Source organism: Pygocentrus nattereri, chromosome 20 (genome assembly GCF_015220715.1).
Source record: "Pygocentrus nattereri isolate fPygNat1 chromosome 20, fPygNat1.pri, whole genome shotgun sequence".
Classification (NCBI taxonomy): Eukaryota; Metazoa; Chordata; class Actinopteri; order Characiformes; family Serrasalmidae; genus Pygocentrus; species Pygocentrus nattereri.
In genome coordinates this window covers 13,222,853-13,246,770 of record NC_051230.1, presented here as the reverse complement: position 1 = coordinate 13,246,770, position 23,918 = coordinate 13,222,853, and the positions used below count along the sequence as shown (strand labels likewise).

The 23,918-nt window shown below is 38.7% G+C and overlaps 1 protein-coding gene across 7 annotated transcripts in view; it reads left to right on the top strand.

The window, feature by feature from the left end:
- The window catches only part of kiaa0825 (KIAA0825 ortholog), a 180,071-nt gene that overhangs the window by 69,121 nt on the left and 87,032 nt on the right, over positions 1–23,918 (top strand). For 6 of the 7 annotated variants that reach the window (XM_017691132.2, XM_037531364.1, XM_037531363.1 and 3 more), the window contains exons 14-19: positions 3,918–4,097; positions 5,205–5,423; positions 6,386–6,794; positions 10,097–10,253; positions 12,456–12,623; positions 15,251–15,345. In XM_017691132.2, the coding sequence (XP_017546621.2) occupies positions 3,918–4,097; positions 5,205–5,423; positions 6,386–6,794; positions 10,097–10,253; positions 12,456–12,623; positions 15,251–15,345 (1,228 nt within the window). Of the gene's footprint in view, positions 1–3,917; positions 4,098–5,204; positions 5,424–6,385; positions 6,795–10,096; positions 10,254–12,455; positions 12,624–15,250; positions 15,346–16,321; positions 16,410–23,918 lie in introns of those variants that run through there. The other variant, XM_037531362.1, reaches the window with a different exon arrangement.

Below are 23,918 nucleotides of genomic sequence, written 5' to 3'. Positions count from 1 at the left end.
ATAAAAAAAACTTAATTGTGTTCATAACAATTTCAAATCATACCTTTCTGTGAGGGACCTTTTAGAGGCATGTCAGATGCCTGGTTCCTATGTCCACCACTGATAGGTTTCTCTAAAATGCTACATTGTACTCTGACTTTGTGTACATTGTGACTTTGTTTTTTATATTAATAGTTGACTTTTGAAAATTGGATGGAATTCACCTTTGAGTTCTTAGCAGTGTTGTTTGTGACACTCCTCACTTGGTGTATTTTATGTTCAAATTGAAGGGTTTTATCAGTGGTGTGGAGTTATGGAACCCTCTCTTTTGAGATTGAGCCTGAACTTCTTCATTGTATCATTAATACAAAAGCAGTGACATGGCATGTACTGCAGTGCCCCACATCATTCCACTTTGAGACTACAGTTGAGGCACAAGCCCCCACACCTGTTCAAGGAGTTCTTCCAAGGTGTGGAAAGTGGCAGCATTGGGCAACTATGCACACTCATAAAGTCACTGTAGGTCAAAAGCTTTTGTTTCTTTCACCACTGGAAAGGGAAAGCATAATCGATTGCCATCAGTTCTTTCCAGTTCCTATTAAGCCAAGCAGTATTAGTAAACTGCTTCCTTTAATGTGGCAGGTAATTTGGGCCTGTCATTTCAAAACAGTCCAACATTTGTCAAAGGAGCACAAACAGCACCCTGCTTTCCATCAAAGATGCTCAGTGAGTGCTGCATTTCATTCACTCACCTATTCAAACGCCTGTCATCTCCTACGAGGGAGACTGACAGTGGCTGAAGCAAAGCAAAAGGCAGGATCTTGCTGCTGCCATCTCCAGCCCTATAGAACTCTCAGTACGTAGACAAGGACATTTTCTCAAATTCATGAACCTCTTGTCTGCTGTCCTTGTACACTGGATGTTTATCCACAAAGTCAGATGGCTGCCTGTATCCATACGGACACTTTTGTTACCTCCATTCCTTGGTGTTTATTTTGGACAGCCTTGAATTTTTCTTTAGTGTGGTTTTGTGCTATGCTATTCAAGTGAAGTGCAGGATTTTATTTCACTGTGTGCTTAGAAAGTGCATAGAATTTACTATAACTTGACTACATGTTTCTGAAACAGAATAGGCCGTGTAACAGTTTCATCTGTAAAATCTGTATCAGTTTTCAGCACTGGAGACTTTCACAAGCCTAGCCTACATGACTCTCTTATGGCTACTGCTTCTGCAGCAGAACTAGATGTTATTTATTTTTCTTAGGATTTAATCTGAGGAGATTAGTTATAAGATGATCTGCTTGCACAGTTTAAGTCAAAGGAAAATGTGAAAATTAAGCATTTCCAAAACTGGAGTTTAAATAATATTAATATAATTTAATATAGATATAGAGAAAATGGGGCAACTGTGCATGACCTGGAATACCACCAAAACTGTCACCTTGATAAACAGTATTTAAAGCTAATTCTTTGTGAGATAGGACAAAATCAAGTTCCACTTTGGAACACTGTTCCACTGTTTCAGATCTCAAAGAATCCTCAAGTGTTTCTGTCCATCCTTCACTGTGAGAAGACAGCTCTAAGCTGCTGGTGAGAAAAAATTGCTCCCTGAAGAAGGCTTACTCTGAAACACTGAGAGATTTTTTATAATTTTATTTTTATAATAAATATTGTATATGATATTTATAATAAAGACTTTTAACTCAATGAATGCCACTCAAGGGTTTTCACTTTTTTCTCAAGTTTTTGAATGCCTGGCCATAGAGCACCTTCAGTATTAAATGTTTATATGCCTACCAGAATCACACTCTATGTTTGTATTCTTTCAAATATTGCTAAATGGCTCTCTTCCTGCGAACAGTGGACTGTCCAGCCCAGATTCTAGTCTTCAACAGCATTGAATGTGTTTGAGATTACTTGGATCATGAGAAGCAGAAAGCACAACCAACTTTGACGACTGAACTTTGGAGGTGTGGAAAAATATCCTGGCAAATTTCTTTAAAAAGCTGCAAACAAGTCAAAAATAATGTAAGCTATAGTAAAGGCAAAGAGTGGGCATGCTAAACTTATCCAAACAATTGTTATTGTGTTTAGTTGTTAAGGCTTCTGTGTCATTTTTGGTTAAATGTATTTTTCAGCTTTTTCCCCCCTACTCAAATTCTGTTTAGACTGAAAATTAAATAAATAAATAGTGGTCTCTGATGTTTGCACAGTATTTTAGCTTGACTGTTGTATTTAATTTTTTTTTTGTATTCTTTATTTCTAGAAACTGCCTCTCACAGCAAGCTGCAAAAATACAACCTCAATTCCAATGAAGTTGGGACGTTGTGTAAAACATAAATAAAAATAGAATACAATGATTTGCAAATCCTTTTCAACCTATATTCAATTGAATACACTACAAAGACAAGATATTTAATGTTCACACGGATTAACTTTGTTTTTTGCAAATATTCACTCATTTTGAATTTGATGCCTACAACACGGTCCAAAGAAGTTGGGAGAGGGGCAACAAAAGACTGGGAAAGTTGAGGAATACTCAAAAAACACCTGTTTGGAACATTCCACAGGTGAACAGGATAATTGGAAACAGGTGAGTGTCATGATTGGGTATAAAGGGAGCATCCTTACTTACTCTGCAAGTAAACGGAAGGGCAGAACACCAACATTGAATGCCCGTGACCTTCGATCCCTCAGGTGGCACTGCATTAAAAACCAACATCATTCTGTAATGGATATTACCACATGGGCTCAGGAACACTTCAGAAAACCACTGTCAGTGAACACAGTTCGTCGCTCCATCTCCAAGTGCAAGTTAAAACTCTGCCATGCAAAGCGAAAGCCATATATCAACAACACCCAGAAACGTTGTCAGCTTCTCTGGGCCCGAGCTCATCTGAGATGGACTGACGCAAAGTGGAAAAGTGTCCTGTGGTCTGACGAGTCCACATTTCAAATTGTTTTTGGAAATCATGGACATTGTGTCCTCCGGGCCAAAGAGAAAAAGGACTGTCCGGATTGTTCTCAGCTCAAAGTTCAAAAGCCAGCATCTCTGATGGTATGGGTGTGTGTTAGTGCCCATGGTATGGGTGACTTGCACATCTGTGAAGGCACCATTAATGCTGAAAGGTACATACAGGTTTTGGAGCAACATATGCTGCCATCCAAGCAACATCTTTTTCAGGGATGTCCTGCTTATTTCAGCAAGACAATGCCAAGCCACGTTCTGCACGTGATACAACAGCATGGCTTCGTTGTGAAAGAGTGCAGGTACTAGACTGACCTGCCTGCAGTCCAGACGTGTCTCCCATTGAAAATGTGTTGCACATTATGAAGCATAAAATATGACAACGGAGACCCCGGACTGTTGAGCAACTGAAGTTGTACATCAAGCAAGAATGGGAAAGAATTCCACCTACAAAGCTTCAACAATTAGTGTCCTCAGCTTATTGAGTGTTGTTGAAAGGAAAGGTGATGTAACACAGTGGTAAACATGCCCCTGTCCCAACTTCTTTGGAACGTGGAGCAGACATCAAATTCAAAATGAGTGAATACTTGCAAAAAACAATAAAGTTTATCCATTTGAACATTAAAAATCTTGTCTTTGTAGTGTATTCAATTGAATATAGGTTGAAAAGGATTTGCAAATCATCGTATTCTGTTTTTATTTATGGTTTACACAATGTCCCAACTTCATTGGAATTGGTTTTGTATACATAAAGTCTGGTTTAAAATAAGTTGTATTATTGTAGGAAGTACATTATAATCAAAGGCCTTTTTGCTGTTCTATAGGTTTTAAAAACTGCAACCGAATAACCTTTTATGTACTTACAAGCTGCTTACTTTCTACACCAGCTTCCTAACAGTGTCCCACCAAAACCACAAGGGAAACATGTTGAATATGATGTCAACTGATTCTTTTGCTTCTGTTTTTTCAGATCTGTGTCTGGACTGTGAAGCCGAGGTGTCCCTTGAGGCTCAGAAGGCTGCTGCTGAGTTTGTGGAAGCTGTTTTCACCATCCTGTCCTCCTTAAACAATGTCCCCAGGGCTCTAGCTCTAGCGCTGGAGGGCTATCTGGACAGAAGACACCTATGGGACCACTTTTACAATTTAGCAGGTACAATGAAGGCGCCAGCCCTTCACCACACTGCGATCGAATGGAGTTCAAACAGTCATGTTCCTTGATGTACTCACTAGCTCTTCACAGTCCAATGTATAACTTCTAATGCCTCGTCCCCCTACTGTGTCCCCTAATTGCTTCAGTATCAAATCTGACCAGCAGGCTAGTTGGTGGCACACACGACTAGAAGAGGCTGATCATAAATCAAAGCCATAATTAAACCTTCAGCTGTCTCTTTGATTGCTTATTTATTTTCATTTCCATTTTAGCCCCATCTCTTTTTCGCCCCCTTTCTATAAAAGCTGCTACATGAATATTTCCTGTTGCGCTAATGGTTAGCACATTGATTTAGCATACCGACACAGAGACTGCAATTACGGCCTGACACTTTGCTTTCGGAGCCGCCTTTGATTCGGGGGTTTAATCCGGACTCCTGCAGAGCCAGAGCACTCGTTTTTGTATTTTTATTACATGCGAGGGGTAATTATTGTTGCATAAATTAGACAAATGAGAGGGGGGTTACGAGGGGAGAGGTAGAATGGGTGTGTTGTAAGTACGCACTGCTTTTCTCGCGTAACTGAATGTTCCTGGAGGCGTAATTGGCTTAATTGCTGGTCGGGCCCACTTCAAGAGGACCAATGAAATTCACCACTGGAACAAAGGCATCTGTGATCAGCTTTGTTTAGTACCAGGATTTATCCAGGTACCATTTAGTAAGTGAAATAATTGGAGTTGTCGCATATGCCAATGAGGTTATTGGCTTAGCTTCTAGCTTAGATTTAGTGTATTTTGACATCTGATTAGATTGTAATATCTAAACAGAACTGACTTGCAGATCATGTTGAAGGATTGTGTCTCCATTGCTGTCAATCAGGACCAACAGATGATAACGTGTATAAACGCTCAGTAGTTAGTGAACACTCTAAAATCTAATTTGTTGAGTTTATTAACGTGACAGCCTTAATCCATCTGAAAATGTTTGTTTATGCTGTATTTAAAAGTGCAAATTACACATTTAAATTATTTAAAAGAGACACAAAAACTAATTAAAAGAATGAACCTTTTCAGATTTTGAATGAGTAACTCACAAACTTATTTTGACAGACAAAGCCAGAGAAGCACCTGCATTGTTCAAGTGCATCAGAACTGTCATGTCCAAACCCATCAGCAGCCTGATAGGCCACTTGGTGAGCATGATACAGACATATGAAGATCTCCCTGGCACGCTGCTCAGGCAAGATCTTCCAGAGAGTGTACTGGCCAAAATCCCCAAAGAGTGGAACTACACACCACAGGACGCCAAGACCAAACACATCAGCAAGAGTGAGTGAAATCAGGTGAAATCTGATGTGAGAAAGATAAGAAAATGTCTTGTGCATTTTCCTGTCAGTAGCAGAATCTAAAGTGATTTCAGTATGTGAAACCAGTGGACATGGCGTTGTTTGGTGCACCTTACTCACAGTGACATGTTTAAGATTATATTCCATTTATTTAAGAGTTTGATTTCTGATTCTCACAACAAATATTCTCAAATAGGATTTCTCAAGATGTCTTCAGGGCTGTTCACTATTGATTACAGTAGTAATTCAGTAATCTATCATTTTTTTAATGATTAATCGAGTGATCAGAGCTGTAAAGAAAGCCAAAAAATGGACAATAACAAGCTACACATGACCTTTCAAAGATCTGAATATACTTGGTTAGAAAAAGATCATTTAAAGAGACGGATCGTTTAATACTGGGCTACAGCAATGTAGCAGTAAGCAATAATTTAGTAATAAATAATATGAATTTTAATATAAATTAAATATAAATTATTTCAAATATAAATATTATTATACTTTTTTTAATTGTCATTGAAATTTTTATCAACTAACTGTATGTGATATTAAACATATCAGCCTACATTTTGTATCAGAATGGCTTTGCCCGTGTAAGTTGCTATTAGCAACTTTTAGTTGACGGCCAGCATACATGAAAAAGTCAAGAATGAATGAACTGACAACATTAACAGTGATTGTACTGGGGTTGTAATTCCTGTGAATCAACTACAAAGGCAAAAATAATACCATAAAATATAATATAAAATATTAAAAAATGAATCAATTGTCACTGGGGGAGTTAATCCATTATATGTGGTATATGGAGAGAATCTAGCAAATGAGGCTATAAAGTTATAAAAGTACTTTGCCATTTGGAACCAAAACATTCCTCTACAACAACATCATCTGCAGAATCATATTGTGATGGCCTTGAACGTGGTCCACTTTTCTCCATCTCTATAGGCAACATTACTCTGGCCATCCAGGCTCTGTCCTTCATCTTCACACACCTCCCTTCGGCTGTGGCTTCACTGCCACTGCCTGTTCGCTTTCTCTTCTACATGGCTGAGAAGCGTCTGTCCCAGCATGCCAGGCAGCTGAGGCCCACAGGCCTGCTGGTCTGGACCCTGCTGAGTTGCCTGTGCCAGGGCCTGGAGGACGGAGAGACCCTAGAGCTGATGTCTGCTCAGCCCTTGGAGCGAGGGGCAAAAGAACGGCTGGCTCTGCTGTCCGAGTGCCTGCAGGTTAGCTTGGGCCAGCAAAAGGGGGTTCCCAAGCTCACTGTCCACAAGGTCCTGCAGGGACTGGAGGAGAAGAAGCCCAAGTGGAGCTCCATGCAGCTGCAGAAAGCACGCAAGTTCTGTAGTGAGAGGTGAGTCCTAAATATGGATAGTTCAATAGTTCTTTGTAGGTATGTGATAAAAAGAAATGCTTTTGATTTCCTAATCAATCTTTCTGCTGAGGATTCTTTCAAGAGCAATTTTTGTAAATTAGATAGGTGAATCTAAAGAACCTTCTTAAAAACTCATAAAACTTATAAAATTCCACATAATAAAAGGTTCAACACTACATAAATATTTTCCTATAAATGTGCATCTACACATGTTTCTTTGGAATGATGACATAGAAGAACCAGTTGTGGTTCTCCAAATAACCTTTCCATGGATGGATCTTTAAAGAAGCAATTTTGTAAATGAGATGTGTGAGTGTGAAGGACATTTTTTCAAGTTTAATAACCTTAAAATAATGTAAATGTTCTATACTGGAGCTCTTTGAACCTTGAATCCAGTGGCCAGTCCTCTGCTGGATTTTATACTCACTGGCAGATAGCTGCACTGTTAAATCAACTAATTGGCTACCTAGTGTTATAGTTACTATTTTATGTTTTTATGTTTAATAGTGTAACATTTTAGGAACTGAACACTTTGCACTAGTATACATTTTTGCACTCCATAACAGTAAAAGAATAATGACTGTAAATTCAGCCATTTGAAAATTCATCTCGAGGGATTCCATTTTGACAACACATAAATATATTCACTAACATGTTCATGTTTAATTCCATTTACCAGAGTGGGATCTTGACTTTTGCTCCGACTTCAAAAGTTCAGTCATTTAATCAATGAGTAGTCTACGGTTTGGAAAATTGCACTTGAATCTTATTTGAATTTCATGTTGTGTTTATCGTGAATGATGACCCTGTGACCATCATTTCAGAGAAGACAAGCTTGATGTTTTTGGGGAATTGACATCACTTGCACCATCCTTACTGCTGTTTGGGTAAACCCGGAGCTTTTGAGCATTTGCAAGCTATGTTGAAGCAATTTCTTAATTAGGTTTAATGAAAATGATTTAACGTCATACCAAATATGGGAAAATAAAAGGTAAATTACTGCTTGTGTTCCAGGAAATGTTGTTCCATAAATGACAGGAAAGACAGGAGAAGAAAGGGAGAGGGCAAAAGGGCGGATGATGGGGGAAAAAAGAAAATGCGAAGAGTGATTATGTATCACCTGTCTCAGTCAGTCAGTAGATCCATTACTATTCATTAAAATAACCTTCACTTTCCAGCACTGCTTGTGTTGTAAACAATCAACGTACAGTGCAGCGGCAGAGAGCAGGGTCCCTAAAAACCTCCCTCTTTTTCTTGTCAACACACATATTCAGAAGCGCACACACACACCTCTGTAGTCTCTTGTCTTTGCAAAGTAATTTGTAGAGGAGAAGATGATTGCTCTCCATCATGGTGACCCTGGCAGGGCTTGACGGCATGCATACACAGATGAAGATGAATGCAGTGGATTGCGCCGGCGGAGGGGGGTGTTCTGCCTCTTTCAGGGCACATTGGCCCTAATGACGTGATTGATAGCTTGTCCCGGATCCACCGCTCCTCTCATTAATCAAGTCGCTGACTGGATCCAATCATTTGCTTCACCTGCACACTGATGGACAGGGAAGGATACACGGGGCCCAGGTGCTGACACCAATGCTCAGCGCCCCGGCCTGCTCAGGGCCTGTGCAAGCTTCTCTCAATGTCACCACCGCTAACGGCTGCGTGACAACCGCCACCCACCATGTCGCTGCCTGATTGCAAAAAAAAAGATAGAGAAAGGTAAAAAAAAAAAACAATGACAGCAGGTGTGCCAGGAGGAAGGTGTCCATTTTTTTTGCTTGACATGTGCCAAGACACTTGCATGAAACTGAAATTAGACTTTTTCTTTATGGTGCTAACCTACTAACCCTTAGTACCACATACTAGCTAGCTTTTTTCTTCAATGATTCTCAAAAGGAGGACAAAGAATGGGGGAAAAATTATCAGTTGTGCCAGGAAGTGTCAATTTTTTTTAGCTTGACTGAGATGTTAATGTTCAATGAGACACTTCCATGAAACTAGAAGCTGCCACTTGACCTTCAGGCTTATATTACTAGCCCTCTGTCACACTCTTGCAAACTGTTTTACCTCCTTTTTTGCCCCCCACTTTGTCTCTGTCACGGTTGTTTTATAAATGAAATATAACATAAAAATAATATAATAAAAATAAAAATAAAATAACATTACACCTTGAGGATTATATTGCTAACCTGATATTCCTTTTTTTGCATGTGGTTAGTAGCTTTTTTACCTGTTTTTCTTAAATAAAATCTATTTAGGATTTAAATAAGAATCTATTTTTTCTTGATGAGCACTGACATCCTTGAATAAACTGAATGCTATCATTCAAACTCCGGTTTAAAGTGCTAGCTCACTTGCCCTTTCTTGTACATGCTACCTAACTTCTTAAGTTCTTTTTCGGACCCTCGCTTTCTCTCTTTTCTGTCTTTTGTCTTTTGTGTACATGTTAAAAAAATGAAAACACAGAGAAAGGGTGGAGGGGTGGGAGAAAGGAAATCAAAAACATTGAGAGCAGGCAGGCTGAGAAAGTGTGGTGAAGCACTTGTGTGAGACTGAAAGCTACTTTGAGGTTTATGGTGTTAGCCAATTGTCACTCATTCTTGATAGCTTTTTTCAGCTTCTCTTTCTGCTTCCATCTTTTTTGTAATTATAAAATAGCAGAGAAAAAAAAAGGAGGGGGACGGACAATGACAACAGCTGTGCCAAAATAAAAGGTATAAATTTTTTTGACTTGATGTGTGCTGAGACGCTTATAAGATGGTGAAAACCATTGTTGGACCTTGAGGTTTATGGTGCTAGCCCGGTAAACCTTTAACACAGACTTCAGCTAGCTTTCCTTGTATCTTTTTATTGTTTTTTTTTATCTGTTACTTTCTTCCTGTTTCCCAAAAAAAAAAGAAAACGAAGAAGAATGACAGCAGGTGTGCCGGGAGGAAGATGTCAGTGTTTTTTCAGCTTGACATGTGCTGAGACATTTGCATGACATCGAAAACTAGGATTAGACCTTGAGGTTTATGCTAACCTTTAGTGCTGTATTCCCATCTTTTCTCTAAATGCTGTCAACAGAAAAGTGTCACAATAGAAGATGTGAAAAAGTGTCACAGGCAACATGCAAACATTTCAGCCTTGGTTACACTGTTAAATTGTCCTTGCAATACCCATCTGATAGCTATTTGTCAGGGCGTATTCTTCATACTGTATAAGTAGGGAACATGGATTGGAGTCACACTCTCTCTCTCTCTCTCTCTCTCTCTCTCTCTCTCTCTCTCTCATCCCATCAGTGTGTTTGAGCGGGTGGAGAGTGGTGTAGTGCAGGAAAGAGGTGGGCCCGTTGAACTACCTGAGCAGAAAATGTGGCCGGAGTCATTGGCAGTGTGCCAGGGAGCAGGTGGCATCCAGAACCTGCGGCAGATCCATCACACCATCCAGCTCAATGAGGTGGGCCTGCGCCGTTTTTCACCAAGCAATTAGGGTAGCGGAGCGCCCCGGGCAAACTGAACGGCCAGCAATAGAAGGCCTGTTTCTGCACAAACAAGCTCAAGAGGCAAAGAATAGACTCAACTCTGGTCCAGGAGAACCCCCTACTCTTTCTTTTCTAGTGTTGTCAACATTCTAACCCACCTGTTTCACCTGAGGACATGCTTTCTCATTAGCTGATTAGTTATATCAGTTGGGTTAAAACAGAGGAATCACCATACTGCCATCCAGGGTAGGGCTACTCTAGGATCAGAGTGGGAAACCATTGTTGTAGAGCAACATACATACTGTTTTTTTTCCTTTTACTCATTGTTCATGCGATGAGAACTGTGGGAAACTGAAGGCCTACAAGGATATGTCTGATGCATCCTTGAAATCACTCAGAATGTAGGCTGCCTGTCTAGGCCCTATACGAAGCATGCTTCACTTTGGAATGGACTTCTATCACGTAGCGGCCAATAAATGCAGCCTACCTTGGCTGCAGCCTAGGGTTTGGAACACAGCTATTATGTGAATATTTCATGATGAACAGACCAATAGAAATGGTCAAAAATTACTCATAAATGTGTGTTTAAACATTTGGAATAATTGTTTTCAATGATTCGTCTCACATAAATGCCCAAAAATAAATTTGGTTTTCTAGACCTGTCAAATTTCATAGCTTTCAAAGAATTCATATGACAATATAAAGCTGCATTTAGAAAGATGAACAGAGTGACAGAAGATTCTGAAACAACTGAGAAAACCTTTTAACAGTGATATGAATCCAGAATGCCACAGGTTTGAAAAGTGGTGATAAAATGATGACAAAAAAGTTGTAAATAGAAAATTACAGTGTAGAATCACTAAAAATCCTTAAAATATTAATAAAAATAATAAAACGTCTAAAAATGCTGTTTAGGTCATAATTTCTATGGTTTACATCTAAGTTGTTCAAGTTGTTATATATATAAAATGACACAAATGTTTGCTATAACACATGATTGCAAGTTTTTGAATGGTAGTGTACATGAAGGATTTCCTTCCTCTTTTTCTTATAACAGCTCTAATATACAGGCAGTGCACAGAGCTCTCATTCTTGATTACCTTCATTGAAAATAATTTGGTATCATAATATTAATGAAAAAAGAATGTAAATTACTATTGGTGTTCCAGGAAATTGTGTTCCATAAATGAACATCTTTCCTATGTGGCTCAATTAGTACAGCCTCAGACACCTCTGAGAATACTAAATCTCCTAAAGCATCTTACATATGTCTCATAGATTAGACATTGTTGAGAATAAGCACAGTTTTGAAGTCCCCCCAGCCGAAAAGCAGCGCACAGTCCAAATCCTTCTCTTCATGGTATGTGAGTAGGCAGCATGTCTTTGTGAATGGTGCGCTGGTTCAGAAAGAGGATTCACTAAAGTTTTATTTCAGTTCTTGAGTGACGTGTTTCTTTGTGTCACATCTATACATATCTCTGTCCTCTTCAAATGTCCTGTTTCCAAATCCTATTCTAGATAGACTGATTAATTTCTACAATTGTCAGGCCAATTACTTAGGGAATAGAGAGAAAAGAAATGTCCATTATGTCCAAAATTGGATATGGAATAATTGTAGAGATGTACTCATTTGTCCACTGGTGTGTTCAATAGGCCTGTAGAGATTCCTGTTTAATTTTACCGTTTAATGGGTAGTTTTCAAATGTAGTCTAATAATAATGTATGTCTAGACTAATTCAGGTTTGGGTGATCTTTGATATCTTTGTCCTTCCCACCATCCAAACTTTACACCTAAAGAGGAGTGTTATTTTTTATTTCGCTTATACTCCATCTCTCACTCTCTCTTTCTCTCTGTCTCTGTCTATCTCTCTGTCTCTGTCTGTCTCTCCATCTATGTCTCTCAATCTTTCTCCCTCTCTGTCTGTGTATGTCTCTCCATCTATGTCTCTTTCTCTGTCTCTGTATTAATTGCTCTCTTGCTCTCTCTGTCTGTCGCTCTATCTTTCTGTCTTTCTCTACCTCTCTCTGTCTCTGTTTCTCTCTTTGTCTCTCTCTTTGTCTGTATCTGTGTCACTGTTTGTCTCTCTTTCTCTTGCTCTCCCTCTGTTTGTCGCTCTCTTTGTTACTCTCTGTTTCTCTATCTCTTCCTCACCTCTTCCCCCCTCTGTCTTTTGCAGGGTTTGTTAAGATCTAAGTTAGCCTCTGCTGAAGACCCCAGTACATCATTTCCCGAGGGACTTTCTTCAGTTCGGTTCTCCTCAGCGGTCAGCTCACAAAGCGGTCTACCACTTCCTTTCAACCCGCTGTATTACTTTGACCACATCGACCATGCTAAGTTTGATCAGGTTGGTGTCCAAAAGTCTCACAGTCTTCTGCTCATCCTACATTTCTTCAGAAAGCAATGGGAAACAGTGACATACTATAATTCTCTCTTCCATTTTTTGAGTGAAACTACTGGGAATACGAACAAAATGCTGGTAGGAACAAAGTTCAGAGAGTAAAGTCTGGAGACCGTGGAGCCCCATGTCTACTACTGGAATTTGTTGGAGCCATTAAGTTGAAAGAAAGGAAGCATTTCAATTAGGTCTTGTTGTTGATAAATTGCTGTTATAAATTGCCTACATCCATAGGAAACTACTGTTTGCTCTGTCACCTGCTAATGTGAATGCAGGGTGAGATTGCACCTCTCAGGAACCCCTTGTGTCCACTCTGCTGCAGGAGCAGCCTCTCTTCTGGGAAGGCTGCAGTGTAGATGCTGGAACATTGTTGTGAGGATTTGATTGCCTTTAGCCACAAGAACATTAGTGTGGTCAGGTACTGATGTTGGGTTATTAGTTTTGGATCTCAAACTTTCATCTTAAGTTCATCTTAAGTTCAAGTTTTAAGTTCAAATTATTCTTTTTCAGTTAAGTAAACAATAAATATTTTGTTTTTGCTCTTTCTAATCACACAATAAACACACCAGGCATGTTCTCTTTGGCATCCAGTAGAGGCAACTGTGAGATCTCAAACTCATATTCTCCTCATGTTGGGATGAGTTCTCAGACCACTGCACCACATTACACAACTTTTAAAAAAAAAAAAAAAATTCTTTTCTTTTCATCTAAGGACACAGGAATCTGAGTAATTTCAAAAATGTGCAAGTGGTATAACCTTTGGCTCGTGTGTGGTTGCTCCAGAGTCGAGGCAAGTTAAGTTTATTTAACCAAAGTTTATTTACTCAGAGCTTTTTACAACCACTATCACAAAGCAGCTTTACAGAAAAATCCAGGTCCATGAAAAAATCCATGAGCAGTGGTGTCAGTGGCAAAGAAAAACTCCCTAAAAGCAAGATGAAGAAACCTTGAGAGGGACAAAACTTCAAAAGGGGAGCCCATCCTCATCTGGTCAGAACTGGATAGCAAACAACATTACTACAAAATAACAAAATACAGAAAAGGGGTGAACCAAGGGTTATAATGAGCATCACATTCTGTTAGCAGTTTTTTCAATTGACATTATGTAAACTAAAACTGAACACCTGTGTCCATAATGGGTGCACCTAAAAGTAGGTCTGGATACTTTTGGTCATACAGTGTATATTTCTTCTTCCTACAGTTCACATCATTCAGAGACTTTTTTCTCCACCTCTTGACTCCTTAAATACATGTCATTTGTCTGGTGTGTCATTGACTTCAACTTTTATTTAAAGCAGTTCATTTATGCCATGAACTATTTCTTGCTTCTTTTTTTTTTTTCTTTCTTTCTGCTTGAGCGAACATGTGTAGCTTTTCGTCAAGGCCACCAAAGCGGAGCTGGCAAGGTGAACGGCGGAGAGGAACCGAGAGGCTTTAAAGTGCTTTTCTGGGATGAACTCCCCCAATTCTCCATAGGTTGCCTGGTCCCACAGCAATATTTTAAGTGTGAAGGGGAGACAAAGCTGAAACGCTGGAGAAAAAAAAGAGGTTAAAACAAAAAGCAAAGAGAGGAGAAACTTTTGAAAATGCTTGAAAAGGTGAAATCATCAAGTACGATATGGCTGTGAATTAAATAAAGAAAAAAATAACAAACCCACGTCCCCTGTGGTGCGAGGAAGACGTCATATATTGAAGGTTTAATTACGAGATATCTCGGTCTCCTTGAACTTCTTTGGGCTTTGGATTGAAGGCAGGAGATTTCTGCACTTGTGTCATGAGACGTTGCCTTGAAGGTCAATAAGTGAAAGACATCTATAGGAGAAGAACTTTGTGCTTTCATTCTCTTTTTGTTCTGCGCTGAGTTTTTTTGTGCGTTTCCTAAGCCTAAAGGCTAATACTTCAGCTATTGTTCTGCGCTAGCTCGAGCACTCGTAATCCTTTTCTGCTTATCACATGCGTTTGCATTGCTTTGCATAAAGCACCCTATTAAGAGGATGATTAAAAAGCCTTCCCGGCTTCAGGTGGCTGTGCTGTTTGTCAAATCAAATGGAGAGAAGAAGAAGGAGAAGAAGAGGGAAGAAAAAAACAAGTGACGATCCATCAATCAGCCGAGGAGGGGAGGAGGAGGGGCCATAGCATTCTTCTCCTTTCGTCGATAAAAACTCTGCCTGAAGTTAAGAGTGACATTTTGGCAATCAAAGCAATCGGATTTTTATTTGCCTCCTAACAAAGGGCCAATCTACCCATGCTTGCTGGGAAAACGAAGGGAAAAAAGAAAGAAAGCACCGGGCAGCTTGCCATGAACAACAGCTAGAAGAATAACGACTCCTCTCACAAAATTGATTTATCTTTTTATAAATGATGGCTACATCCCTCCCCAAATGGATTTATAAATTAATTGCTGTCTTATTGGAATAAAAACCTTCTTGTGCAGACATGATAGATAGATTCTGTTGGGGGGGTCTCATCCGGGACCCCCTTCTTCTTAGTTAGTCCGGCCCAGCTTGAGCAGTAATTTTCTTATCGTATTAACGCTGATTAATAACTAACAATACTCAATGCTCGTTTGTCAACAGTCAGCTTTGAGTGAGAGGGAGTGGGACTGGGCCCAACTGCTGCCATCCAATCAGAGACTGAGTCAGGTGACCTTCAGAGCGCTGCTCGCTAACAGGTAACAGGATGATGATGTGTGTAGAGAGTGAAATGTCTCTCTCTTTTTCACTCTCTCTCCCTCTGTCTCTCTGTCACACCCATTCTCTCTTTCTCTTTCACTCTGTCTCTGTTTTTCTTTTCACTTCTTTGCTCTTTCTCTTGCTCTCTCTCTCTGTATTTCACTCTGTCTCTCTTTCCTGATGTCTTCCCTTCTTACTTCCCATCAATTTCTTTCTTCATTTTTCTCTCTCTCTCTCTTTCTCTCTCACTCTCTCTCTTTTGTCTCTTTCTTTGACTCTCCCTTTCAATCGGTCTTTCATTCTCTCTTACTCTCTCTTACTATATCTCTCTTTCATTATGTCCTACTCTAACTCACTTCTTTCACATTTATTATTGTCTCTCTTTTCCAAACTCTCTCTTTCCATCTCATTTTCTCTCTCTCTCTCAATCCATCTCTTTCTTTGACTCCCTTTCAATTCTCATTCATCTTTCATTCTCTCTCACTTACTCTTATTTCTCTTTTATTCTGTCTTACTCTGCCTCACCTCTTTCATTCTCAGTTTTCTGTCTATCACTCCCTTTTACTCTTTCACTTTCCATCTCTCTTTCTCACACATATTACTCTCTTTCTCTCTCCCCTCTCACTTTTTCTTCCTCTAACTTTCTATTGCCCTCTTTCACCCTATTGCCTCTCTCTGTCTGTTTCTCTCTCTCTCTCTCTCTCTCTCTCTCTCTCTCTCTCTCTCTCTCTCTCTCTCTCTCTCGTCTGTGTCTCTCTTTATGTACATACTCTGGACCTGCATCCTGTCATGTCCCTCCATGTTCCTCCTTTGTAAATGAATATGTTAACGGCATGAAGGACTGCCTTTTGGGAATGTGTCTGTGTTTGTGTGTGTGTGTTGAGGATCACAGCTGTATCTTGTGTGACCTTTTCGTCTGTTTCCAGCTGTGTATGTGAGTTTTGTCTTTTTTCTCTCTTCATGACAAATTCCCAGCATGCGCCCTCTGCTCAAAGAGTGCGGTAGAAAGTGCTCCTCCATTGGGGAGCACCAAAAGAAGTTTTGGAGTTGGATTTAAAATCAGATACTCTTTGAGCTTCCTCAAAGGACATATTGAAGAGTTTGCCATTTCTAGAGCCAAGTTGCAAATGGAACCTGACTTGTGTGTCAAGCACTTTTGCTAAGTATGAAGAAGACTGTGGCTCGTAGTTAGTTACTTACAGCTTACACTTTATAGATAACCTGGTCTGGTTTGTGTTGCCTGTACCAAGGAAAAGCTGTAATTAGATTTAGCCTTAAGCATTTTATAAAGTTTTGCTATTTAAATGTCCACATTTTTAAAGAATGTAATTTCAGTATCTGACAACACTTTTATATTGTTATGAATAAAAAATGAAAACACAGGGGTTTTAACATTTGTTTGCTATGTGTAAGCAGCATAAAAGGTAATCTATGCTTGACTGTTAAGTTTATTCATAGATTCATCTTTGCATTTTAGGTGTGTGTAATTTATCTCACTATTGGTTGACTGACAGTGCAGTGCAACCTATACCGTTAAAGTTTGCCATCTTCTGGATTGAAATATTTCCATTTGTACCATTTGTGTATAGCTTAAATGTCACTAGCTCACTTTAGCTGACAGTTCTTTAAACAACACAAGAACTAAACAAATCCAAACTACCATTGAGCATTCTGTCATAAGTGTACTTAAAGCAAACTCTTTGTGCAGTGGACCACTCAGAGCTAGGGTGTGGAATCAGAATAAAAGAGGCTTTGTGCTGCCTCGGTTTGGCCAAAAAGATGTCAGTTTGCTTTTAAACACTACCTACGTTCCAAAGCCTAGGCTGCAGCCCAGGTAGGGTGGGTCATCGGTACACTCTCAGAAAGAAAGGTCTGACACTGTCACTGGGGCAGTCCCCTTCTTGTCACTGTGGTAGTACTCTCAGGGGTACATCTCTGTACCTTTAGTCAGGGAACATGACTGTACCATAATCCAATGAAATGATATGTTCTAAGATGTATTGACTCCACACACCCCGTCTCATCGCCAGGCTTTTTAATAAATGGTTCTGTTTTAAAACATTAGTTTATAAGAAGATAAAAATATCTACTTTTCCACTGGGAAAAACTCATTTAAGGCACACAATTGGTCCTTAAAACCACCATTGTACGTTTGAGGGAACGTTTGCACTGTTTGTACCTTGATGAATGAATCATGTACCTGCATGGTACCTTTATTTCTAACAGTGTAGGACTGTCCTATGAAGACTCCTTTTTAGTAGCCTATTGATCACACAAATGGAGCAGTCCTAACAACTTGCGTGGTGACATCACCAGAGCGGTGCAAAACCTGTAAGGGAACTGGTGAGAGAAAATGGAGTCTGTTGCATTGTGTTTGTAGCTTTTTCATTTCTTCAAAAATGTAGATGTTCTTATGTGTTATGATAAACTACATATGTATATAAATACTTCTAAATAAAATAGGATATATGGGTGATGTAGGATATATGGATGAATGCTTTAATTAATCAGTCATTTTACAATTATGAGGTAGCAAAAATGAATTCAAGTAATCGAACAACTTGCATTTTAAAACAAGCTCTCCTCCACTGGCTTTGTTTTCCGCCATTTTCGTGGTGCTGGGTTTTTTTTTTCTTTCGTGCCATTTGTGCACAGAGAACTGTAGGTAACTTAAGGCCTGGAAGGATACATCTGATGCACATTTGAAATCACTTAGATTGTAGATTGTATGTCTAGGTTATATATGAAGGGTCCTTCTTTTTGGAACGGGCTGCTATCATGTAGTGGTTGAGAAAGCAGCCTAGGCTTTGGAACACAGCTACTGTTTTCATTTGAAATATCCTGCCATCTTTAACGTGAGACGATACAAGAGAAAACTAGGACTATTAAAACAATTACTTGTGATCAATCTGATAACTCACAATTAATTGCACTCTATATAAATGAGAGACTCATGTTACAGCAGAGGATCTCAAGGGGAGCTGTTGTTTTCTGCTTTGCTATTGCTTTTGTTAGTTTACTGCGTGTTCATTTATCCAAAGTTCTGCTGTGAGCACCATTTAGCGTAGTGTGCTGAAGATAATGTTTTCATCACTTTAAAAGCCATTTAAACAGGAGGGCTGTAGTCATGACTTCTGTCATAACAACATACATTATCCATACAATATGTCCATACAACACTATACAGATACAAACTGCATTAAAAAAAAAAGTGTCATTAACAATTTATAAATTTGTTATTAATGTGTCAATGCGTCATCATGGTGTTAACTGTTTTTTTAAAAATGCTCTGGCTTGTTCAAATATGCATTTCAGAGTAACCTTTACATAACCCAAGACTGCAAATGGTCAGCTATCAGTGATCTTGCCCCAATGATTGATTGTGAAATGTCTTATGGATGTCTTGTGGATACATTGCCTGTAGATGTCCCATGGCAGTGGGGTGGTGGTCAGTGTGCTTACCTGCCCTACCTCCCCCTCCCCACTACAACACAACTTGGACAACTTTCAGATGTTAGTGTTTCTCCACAGCTGGAAGCTTCAGTATGTTCATCCTTCTCTCTGCCTGCTCTCTTAGTGATGGAGTGTTTGTTTCTATGGATAAAGTTGGGGGCTTTCAAAAGAGGGCAAGGGGGTAAAGAGCAAGTAAAGGGGGTGGAGACAAGATTGGATCATTTTGTATGTGAATTAGAGAATCAGTGATAAAAATTCCCATAATCCATTAATCCATGAAATATTAAATGATAGATCAACACTTTTACCATTTCCTTTAACTTCCATGTCAGAATGCCCACATATGTCATATAAACATTACAGAGCTTTATGGAACCCCTTTTGTTAGGTTTTGTGCACCTTTTCCAGTAACCACTTTCTTCTATGACTAATTTACTGCATGGGCCCGTTTACATCTTGCATCAACATTTGATTTCAGTAATTGGATCAAGTTCGGATCACTTGACCACATGAAAATCTAGATGTAAATAGCCCCAGTATGCATTGTATAATCAGATCAGTCAACTTCATTTGAACGTGGTCAGAGACAGACCTTGAAGGAGTTTAATAGAACTGTAAATAGAATGCTTTTTTGTAATCCGTATACAGTTATGTGAATGGAAAGGCGCTGCCAAGTGCTGACTAGTAGGGTGAGGGGATAAACAATGAAACAAAAGATGGACAATATTCAAGGCTGGAGATTTCCCTCTTTCAGCAGATGAAAGCATACAAGCCAAACTTGTCAAAAAGTCAACTATGATATCACAACAGGAAAAAATAAATAAACACAAGTAAAGAGTGTTGATGTGTTTTTTACTTGGGAAAAGTAAAATCAGGTCTTATGTTGTCAAACAAAATGCATTTTAGTGAAAATGTAAATGAAACCCAACCAAAGTATATATCCACATATGATCCTGAGAATGCAAGGTATAAACAGGCTCTGTGGGTCAGCAGCTGACAGTTTTGTCCCATTATTTGAATAGCCCCCTGTAGATGTTAACAAACTATCTTGTGAAACTCTGTTGATTCTGAACAGTGTTAGGGTTAAGATTAGTGGTGTCAATTGATATAAAAAAAATCTAATTAATGACAATAATATTTTGATTAATCATATTTAATCATGACGTTTAAATAGTATTTACTTGTATTTTTAGGGGAGATAAAACAATTTAAAGAATTCATGATTTGTATGGCAGTGAAAAGGTGCTTCTGCTGTGGCAGTGTTGCCTTCAGTGTGTCTTTGTTGTGTTGGACCCACTTTATCAATTCAAGAATTGAATTCCAGCATTTGGGTACGTTCTGGACGAGTGTCTCCTCTTCTTGACCATGAAAGACTTGCTGAACTTTCATTTCTGCTGTGCTCGCCAGACTGTGTTTGAAATGTGTAACTATTTTACAGCACTTGGCTAAAACATAGACAGACTCTTTGTTATGGAGAGCCACTTCATTTTGTGATCATATTGTGAGGGCTATTAGTTCCTATCGTGGTGACCTTTAATCATCCAGTTCCAGAAGGAAGTTTAGTTTTATCTTAAATTCCATCTGGAAACTTTTAAAAACGAAACTTAGCGTTCAGCACAGCAGGGGTCATTTCCTTCCATCATGTTATCTATGTTTGTGCCTTTCAGTAAATCCATGTGGGAATTACAGGAGGAAATCAGCATAAAATTTAGTAGTATGATTACTTGCTGTAAACAAAATTAACACATTAAGGTTTTCACATTAATTGTGAGCATTAACATGTTCACAGCCCTGGTTAAGATTAGGACCAGGAATTGGTTTCAAACAAGGATTAGGGTTTAGTTTAGTTTTTGAGTTTAAGTCAGGATTAGCAGCAGGGTTAGAGAAAGTTAAGATGAATTTAGATGGTTAATTGAATGCAAGTTAGATGTAAGGTAAGCATTGACAAAGCATCCACAGTGGTTTATCCATATAAAGTGTTACCACAATTATTATATTTTACTATTATTTGAGGTCATGCTGTGCGATGTCAGTATAGCCATGCCCCCACCAGCCAAATGAACTCTGAGAGAAAGGAAAGAATCAATTTATTGGTTCTCGAATAAATTCTTGAATAAAAAAAGCTTGATATCTTCAGAAGGTTACTACATAATGTCCTGATTTTTGTATTTAAAGGACTGGGAAATTCAAAGGCTATATGAAAGCTTGACTGGTCCCCTTTAATTAATAAGCCATTATGCATGCTAACATTTATTCTTATTTTGCCCTATATCACAGCACCTCCACCATTCAAAGTTCTGCAATGCCTACGATAAGAAATTCTTCTTTTATGGTGCAATGAAATAAAAGAAGCCATATTGCCCCTACACTTCCTGCTTCATATTGCAATTATTTGGTATGATCATTTTCATCATATGAGATTCAGAGCATTGTGGAGCATTTATACATCCACTTTTTCCATAAGTGACATAGTCAACTTAACTAATCAACGTTGTCATCTAACAGTTACTGCCCTACTGTGTAGCATTACGTGTAACTGCTGCCTTTGAGACAAGTGCATTGTGCATGTGCAGTGCAACTCATACTTTCTTGTAGGTTGTAAGTTACACAGCCTGATGGTAAAGTAATTTACTGTCACTAGTGGCCTAAGTCATCTGATTGAGGTTGCGCACTTTTCCTCTTCCTCCTCTTCTTCTTCTTCTTCTTCTTCTTCAGCTTGTTGAGGGTATAAATATTTATGCATTGGGGTGACTGTGGGCGACGGTGGATGAGCCCTCTCTCCAGACCTCAATTCTGAGCTGTCATGCTGAAGACTATCAGGCTGCCGTAAGGGCCTCTTGCACCTTGTCTAGCAGCTACATGAGCTCCATTTCAAACTGCCCTCATTTTTACATGCACCTTCCAACAAAGGGCAAGCGTCTTGTCTGCCAAGGACGGTGTTCCTAATAAGGGTGGCGAGTGTGTGCGCTTGTGCGCACATGTGAGTGTACTGCATCCTCCTCGCCCTTGTGCCGCTTTGTTGCACATGTGTTTAAAGCAGATACTGTCACTTGGCTCAGTCTCACAGGCATTACTGCCGGATTATTCATGAAGGAACCTGAACTTTGAGTACAGACTGGCATGGCCTCCCGAGAGAGAAAGAAAGAGGGAGAGAGAGGGTTGGGGAGAATGAGGGATGATCGAGGAGGGGAGAGAAGAAGTAAATATTATATAATATGGTCTAATCTCCTGTAGAAATGGAGTCCAAGGCTTTTGTTGCTTGGCTCATTACAGGTCTCTTAGTTCATGGGGAACAGTTTTATGGCATGTAACGAATGAAGTGGGATTATGGGTGAGTGAAAGAAGACTGAGGGCCTGATGTACTAGGCTTTTTGCGCTGGTTTCAGGCATAAATAGGATGCATCCTGCCCATGTGTTATATATGAAAGACATACGATCATGTGTCACATGCAGTTTATGTGCTATATGTGTACAGATTGTTATTGTAACCCCCTAAACTGCAGGCTATAAACCATTAGACTTATTATCCACTAACAACTATTAACAGTTTAGAAACAGCTATAAATGGTTCAGGTCAGCTATAAATGATTCAGTGACTATACTGTAAATGATCCAGTAACAGCTATGAGTAATTCAGTATGAGTAATTCAGAAACCGTTATACATGACTAAGTAAAAAAAAAATGGGAAAAAAAATCATAAAATGATGTTGTCATTTTATGTGTCAATAACAACTACAAATGATTCAGTAACAATCAGTGGTGGACAGTAACTAAATAAATGTAATTTGTTACTGTACTTAGGTAGTTTTTTGTGTATGTGTACTTAAGTTTTTCCGTTTTGGGCAAATTTTTACTTTCCCTCCACTACATTTCATAGTCAAATATCTTCCTTTTTACTCCACTACATTTTGAGAAATCTGTTGTTCCTTTTGGTTTTTGTGTGTATAAAAACGTAACATGTCAAAACAAAAGAAGTGCAAAACAAGAACACCAATCAGGACACAGCAGTCACTTTGTCCTGAGCTTGTTTTGACCTGTTGGTCATACCAACTTAGTGCAAGCACATAGTTCAACGTCAGAGCAGCAGCATAAAAATTTGGGAGCACATATGTCTACCTAAATGATGGAACTAATCTAACTTTGTGTAAATAGACCACAATATAGAAAAATGTACACATATGCAGTCGTGACTGGCATGTTTCTTTTTTTCTGAATTCATACAAACTTTCATTTTATAGTAAATTAGTTTCGGTTAGTTTATGTTTATGAACAGAGACCTACAGATCAATACAGTAAAGGAAAACTTATTTGTGATCCTGAGTTTAAGGCCAGTTTTTATTCAATTTGTAACTAATTTAATTTGTTACCAATTTTGTAACTAATTAAGTAATCTTAAACTGAAACTTTGCTTGTGTGTAAAAGTGATTTCAGAGCCACTCGGTTCTCCCTGATGGAAACTGTTTACCGTCAGTGTTTTGTGCTTATGATCATTTTAATAGATGTCAGCATCACTAATTAATGACATTCTATTAAAAGACTGGTTTACCAAGAGAGACACTGGAGGATTTTCACCTAAAATGAGTTCATGAAGTGAGTCTTGTTACAAAAATGATAACAGGACATCAGAGCCATAATTAATCTTTTAGTACTTTTACTTTCGATACTTAAGTACATTTGAAGGCAAATACTCTTTGTACTTTTACTCAAGTTGAGGTCTAGAGTAAGGACTTCTACTTTTACTGGAGTAATATTTTACCTTGGGTATCTCTAATTTAACTCAAGTACATAATTTGTGTACTTCGTCCACCTCTGGTAACAATGCTAAATAATTTAGTAACAACTTTAAATAATTCAGTAACTACATAAATGATTCAGAAACTACTGTAATTAACTGAGTAACTACTATAAATGATTCACTAATTACTATAAATGATTTGGTAACTATTATAAATCAAACTAATAGTATGCCATTAATATGTAAGTGATACTGTATGTAAGTGTCAGCTAAACAAACAAACTGAGGTAGGACATTGCAAATGTGGCAGGATTACACCAAAAAAAAGGACAATAGATACTGTAGATATTGAAAATACTGCATATTACATATTCAGTTTGCAT